This window comes from Trichechus manatus, unplaced genomic scaffold, assembly GCF_000243295.1.
Source record: "Trichechus manatus latirostris isolate Lorelei unplaced genomic scaffold, TriManLat1.0 scaffold00027, whole genome shotgun sequence".
NCBI lineage: Eukaryota > Metazoa > Chordata > Mammalia > Sirenia > Trichechidae > Trichechus > Trichechus manatus.
In genome coordinates this window covers 23,029,853-23,036,104 of record NW_004443963.1, presented here as the reverse complement: position 1 = coordinate 23,036,104, position 6,252 = coordinate 23,029,853, and the positions used below count along the sequence as shown (strand labels likewise).

The 6,252-nt window shown below is 47.8% G+C and overlaps 1 protein-coding gene across 2 annotated transcripts in view; it reads left to right on the top strand.

Annotated features, from left to right (window-relative positions):
- AMHR2 (anti-Mullerian hormone receptor type 2) overlaps positions 1-2,602 on the top strand; it is a 17,037-nt gene extending 14,435 nt beyond the window's left edge. Inside the window, exons 10-11 of one of the 2 annotated variants that reach the window (XM_004374064.2) lie at positions 1,362-1,498; positions 2,393-2,602. In XM_004374064.2, the coding sequence (XP_004374121.2) occupies positions 1,362-1,498; positions 2,393-2,602 (347 nt within the window). The remainder of the gene's footprint in view (positions 1-1,361; positions 1,499-2,392) is intronic. The other variant, XM_023728945.1, reaches the window with a different exon arrangement.
- The last annotated feature ends 3,650 nt before the right edge of the window (positions 2,603-6,252 follow it).

Genomic DNA, 6,252 nt, shown 5'->3' with positions numbered 1-6,252 from the left:
TGCTCAGTACACTCGAGCTATAGTTATTATTTTTCCTGTCACTCTGATTGGTGCATGTTCTCACCCCTCCACTGCCTGTTGCTTTGGCCTGGGTCTCAGTGTATCTGTCTGCTGGAAGATGTGAGGGAGATGTCTGTCAACTGATCTCTGCTCCCTGGGATGGATCAGCCCCTCCAGCGGTGTGCCCCCTCTTCTCTGCTTCTCCCCAGGGTTCCCTGTGCCACTACCTGACCCAGCACACCAGTGACTGGGGAAGTTCCCTGCAGATGGCGCTGTCCCTGGCCCAGGGCCTGGCATTTCTCCATGAGGAGCGCTGGCAGGATGGTGGGTGAGCTGGACCAGGAAGCCAGGGGAGTCAGGAACCACAATGCTATGTTTCTGATTCTCCCTTAGATTAGAGGTGAAAGATTGGGTCAAAAGAGAGAGGAAGAGAATCCTTGATCCTTTGACCTTGGATTCCCCCACAGGTCAATATAAACCAGGTATTGCCCACCGAGACCTGAGTAGCCAGAATGTGCTCATTCGGGAAGATGGGTCATGTGCCATTGGAGACCTGGGCCTCGCCTTGGTGCTCCCTGGCCTCACTCAGCCCCCTGCCTGGGCCCCTACTCAACCCCGAGGCCCGGCTACCATCATGGAGGTGAATACTCTGGGTAGAGGTGAGGCCCATGATGCTGGTGATGGTACTGATGGAGATGTGTTGTTGCTCTGGCAACAGTACAGCATGCCTATAGTGTCTGGGACATAGCTGAGTCTGTAGGTGGGGGGATGTTGCATGGACCAATGTTGTGGTGAGGGTTGCCATGGAGATGACTGTTGGCCCTCCTCACTTTCTCTCCAGGCTGGCACCCAGAGGTACATGGCACCAGAGCTCTTGGACAAGACTCTGGACCTGCAGGACTGGGGCACAGCCCTCCGGCGAGCTGATGTTTACTCTCTGGCTTTGCTCCTATGGGAGATACTGAGCCGCTGCCCGGATTTGCAGCCTGGTAAGTATGGGTGGGAAGGAGCCCTGATGGTGCAGTGGTTAAGTGCTTGACTGCTAACCGAAAGGTCAGTAGTTCAAACCTACCAGCTGTTCTGCAGGAGAAAGACATGGCAGTTTGCTTTCATAAAGATTTACAGCCTTGGAAACTCTATGGGGCACTTCTACTCTGTCCTATAGGATTGCTGCGCCAGAATTGGCTCGATGGCAGTGGGTTTTAAGGATGAATGGGACAGTGGTGCCCCACCCACCTACTCTAGCCCCACGTACCTACTGACCTGGTTCCCAGGAACCCCTGCCCTTCTCCCCCTTGGCCTCTCCACACAGGAGACACCCCTAGGGCTAACTGACATCTATCCCCTGTGCCTTTTCCCAGACAGCAGACCACCATCCTTCCAACTGGCCTATGAGGCAGAGCTGGGCAGCACCCCCACCACTTGTGACCTATGGACCTTGGCAGTGGAGGAGAGAAGGCGCCCCTACATTCCATCCACCTGGCACTGCTTCACCACAGTAAGAGACCATAGACTGGCCAGCTGGGAACCTGGAGAATGGGGCCGGGCATGGTGTCAAGGCCTTCTCTGCAGAGCCAGCCCATCTACTCCTATCTGCTGTCATCTCCAACCACTCCTTGACTCACGTTCATCCAGAGCCAGGCAAACTTGCTCAAACTTGCTTACATCCTCAGTTCACTCTCTTCCACACAACCATTCTGTACACCTGAGACACATACCTCCTGATCACCTTTGCTCAGTCTGTCTCAGCCCTCTCCATCCTTGGCTAGCCATGTTCCTCAGTTCCCTCTTCCAGGAAGCCCTCCCTGGCTTTGCTTCTGCTCTGAGTTCTGTCCCCAAGTTGGTTCCTGTCCTGGTACATTAGAGCCCAAAATTCAGCCTAGTAACTCCCCACTCTGTCTTGTCTTTTCATGTTTCTTTCTGTGACCCAATAAAAGCCAGGCCTTGGCATAAAAGGTTAAAGAAGCGACCTCACAGTGAAATTTCAGGGGTCTGCACAATTTCCTAACATGAGGCCACCTTCCTCTGCTACCTGTCTGAGATTTCCACTACACAAGTGTCTGCTGGGTCAGACAACAGAGGCCCAGGCATTGTTTCCAGAAGACCCTGGTTGCTCAAGAAAAGGAGAATAATTTCCCATTAGCATGTTAAGCTAATTAGCCTGATGGTGCTCAGATGAAAAAGTGGACCCTATGGGAGGTACCCAAAGAGCCTTCCATAGAGAATAAGATGCAGGAGGCTGGATTTCAGGGTGGGGGAGGAGAAGGAAGTTCTAGAAAGGATCAGAAGTGGAGTATTGAAAACAGGGGTGTGGTGGACACTGAAGATGCCCTTTAACCCCAGCACACGGGGCACTTAGGAGTCAAACCTGCCTCCTGGTCATTCCTCCCAGGAACCTGGCGGGCTGAGGGAACTCCTAGAGGACTGTTGGGATGCAGACCCGGAAGCACGGCTGACGGCTGAGTGTGTGCAGCAGCGCCTGGCCACCCTGGCCCATCCTCAAGAGGCCCACCCCTGCCCAGAGGGCTGTCTACATGGCTGCCTACCTCTCTGCCCAGAAGACTGTTCCTCAACTCCTGCCCTCTGTTATGCTCCCTCGTAGGTCTCAGCTGAGAGTCTGCCACTGCAGCATTCAGCAAGGCCCTCCTTCAGGAATCCTTAACCTGCCTGTACCATGTCTCATGTATAAACATGCAGTTTATATGTAATCTATGTACATGCAGACATAAATATGGTGATTGTATGCCTGTCTGGTTTCCCATCTGCTGAATCTTTGAACCCTTCTGTGGGCATCCAGTCCACTGTAGTCCTAGCCAGCGACTGGAAGTGGGTGTGCACAAGAAAGAAATAAAGTCAGCTTTCCTGACTCCATGTTCTGGGGCCTTCCTCTGTTCCGGTGATCCTGGGCTTTTCATGTCCCTCTTCTTTTTCTTCTCCTCCAGAAGCATTTATTTGGTGGGATGTCATGCTGGGAACTGGGGAAAGAAGAATTAATAAAATGAAATTGCTGCCCTAAGGTGCTCAGAAACCTGCAACTCACTTTGTTGGGGTCCTGCCCAGTGTCCTGGGGTAACAGGAGAGGCACACTCTAGGCCTGAGTGGGTCAAGGACGGCCTCACAGAGCACAGGGTACTTGAGCTTAGTGTTGAATGAGCAGGAGTTTTCCAGAGCATGTGGGAGCAGTAGGGCACTCCTGGCCCGGTGAGGTGTGGTATCACGTGGTACATTAAGAAACTACAAGTCTTCTCGATGGCAAAAGTGTAGGGTGTGTGGTGAGGAGCGAAGAGAGTGAGGTGGAGAACTGTAGGCAGACTTGAAGTCCTGCTGTGAAGTTCTTCCTTCATCTTTTTTTGTTTTTAATGTAATTTATTTTTATTGTTGTGAGACTATAAACAGCAGGACATAACACCAGTTCAATAGTTTCTACATTTACAATTCAGTGATATTGATTACATTCTTTGAGTCTTCATCTCTTTTTCGTGTTTTCTTTACTTGCCTTTCTTTCCCACCCCGCCCTGCTGGGTGCCCCTCAGAGTTACCGCCCGGGCAGGTGCCTGGTTTACAGCCCTAGCTCAGTTTTTAACTACTTGAGTGTCCTTAGGCAAGTCACTTCCTCTCTCTAGACCTCAGGTTTCTTGTTTGCAAAATAAGGAGGTTGGAGGCCTCCTGGCCTACCCCAGAATGGACAGCTTTAAAGTCACTACAGCAGGATTGCTTCCTGATTGTTGAGTGACCAAGTAGCTCTGCGTCTTTGGGCAGGTTACTTTTTTTTTTTTTAATTGTGCCTTAGGTGAAAGTTTACAGCTCAAGTTAATTTCTCATTCAAAAATTTATACAAATATTGTTTTGTGACAATAGTTTGACCCCCACAATAGTTTTGGGCAGGTTACTTAACCCTCTGAATCTCAGTTTTATCATTTGTAAAATGTGAATAAAAACACCTACCGTCACTGAACCGTACATGTGAAGATTGTTGAAATGGCAAATGTTTTGTTACCTATATAGTTACCACAATTAAAAACAACAACAAGAAGCAAAAACCTACCCTGCTTGCAGAGTTGATTCAGGGTGAGAAAGAACAGGTGACAGGTCTTGCCCAGCACCTGTCCATAGTGGACACTCGTTAAATGGCAGCAGTTGTGACTGAGTGTTGCGATGATCCCTAGGCCCTTTAGAGCTTGGTTGTTCTAGAGTTCCAGAATTAGCCTCTGGGGAGACTGTCCACTCTCAAGCCCTGAGACTTCACCTTCCTTCAGACCCAGATCTCCAATTCTTTACAAGACACTATCACTTGGATAGGCAACCACCACCTGAAACTAAACACATCAAAATCCAAGCTCCCACCTCCCCTTCTTCCCTGATTCACAAGGGCATCAGGTTTCTTTTGGTCCCAACCAACTAGATGGTATTCTGTCTCCTCCTGTGACCCAGGTGACCCCACCACTACCCAGTTACCCCTGAGATTGCCTGGGCAGGGCCTGCTTCTCAGCATCTCCCCTTTTCCTTCCTCCTAGGCATGGAAGGCCCCAACTATTGCAGTTGCCTCTTGACTGCCTATCTTTACTCCAGCATAGGCTAAACACCACTCTCTGGATAATTTTCAAACATAACTTTCATTATGTCTTGCCTGTGCTCAACAGTCTACTTGCCTTTCTCACTTGTGAACACCATTTACAGAGAAGGAAACCAAGGACTCAGAGAAGTTTAGAAAACATGTCCAAGGTCACACAGCTTTTAAATAACAAGGATTTTCAGCCATTAAAAATAATGTTTGAAGACTCTATATTAAAAATGGATAATGTCACATGAAAATAGTCATATAAAAACATATGCTGATGAGCATAGTGTTAAACTGAATTAAACATAAAACTATGATCACGAGAAAGCCCAATAGAGGGACATTTTATAAAATACCTGGCCAGTACTCTTTAAAATTGTCAGAGTCATCAAAAACAAGGCAAATCTAGAAAACTGTCACAGTCAAGAGGATTCTAATGAGACATGGTGATTAAATGAAATGTAGTATATTGGATAGGGAGTTCCTGGGTGGTGCAAAAGGTTAATGTACTCGGCTGCTAACCAAAAGGTTGGAGGTTTAAGTCCACTCAGAGGCACCTTGGAAGAATAACTTGGTGATCTACTTCTGAAAAACCAGCCCTTGAAAAACCTTATGGAGTACAGTTGTGATTATATGATTAAAACTTACAATATGTTGCCTACAATTTCCAGTATATGTTTTTTCCCAACGGGAGTAAAATAGATACTCTTCAAGCAATCTGAAGAGGAATCGTTCTAATCCTATGGGTGTTTTTTTTTTTCTTTCACATTTTACAGGTGTCTTACTGACACCTGATTCAAGAGTATGCTTTTTAGCAACTTGAATCTATCAACTTTCTCCAAAGCATTGAACTTAACTTTTACAAAATAAAAATTCTTTCTTTTCACATTTATATTTCCTTGGTTTATGTATTATGTGTTTATAACAGTTCAATAACATTACAATTATAATACAAATACAACAGATTTAAATAGAATTGGGAACAAACAGGTACCTCTTGGTTAACATGCAAATCATATGGTGGAAACAAAAGTGTACTTGTTCGCGAAAGCTAAGAAGTTTGAGGCGGGGCCAAGACGGCAGAGTAGTCAGATGTTTCCAGTGGACCCTCTTACAACAAAGACCAGAAGAAACAAGTGAATCAATTATATATGGCAATCTGGGAGCCCTGAACATCAAAGGCAGAGCTGAGGAACTGGACTGAGTGGCAAGGGGAGGGAGACACAGTTTGGACACGGTGAGGAGTTGCCAGACCTGACCCGGTGAGAGCCTGAGCCCTTTGGGCCTGATCAGCTTCGGGGTGAGCAGTGAGGCAGGCAAGCAGTGGTGCTCAGGAGGTGCATTTTCCACACCAGGAGAGACCCAGCACCAAGGAGTCTACACAGTCATCCAGAACCAGTGAGAAGCAGCCTTGGACTGGTGAAAGATAAGTACTTGTGTACAGCCTACCACGCAGATCAAAAACACCCATCTTAGGGAAAAAAAACCCTCTCCCATTTATCCCCCCACTCCCTGCTCTGCACTGGGTCCCAGACTGGCTTCATCAAAGGAAGTAGGATCCGTTACATGCCTGGAGCCATTCTACCTGCCTTGGAGAGTGAACGAATTAACAAATGGGAAAAAATTAACTGCTAGCTCCCCTAAGCCAGGAACCCAGGGTACGCACAGCTCCTTTGCCTAGGCACAGGCATAAG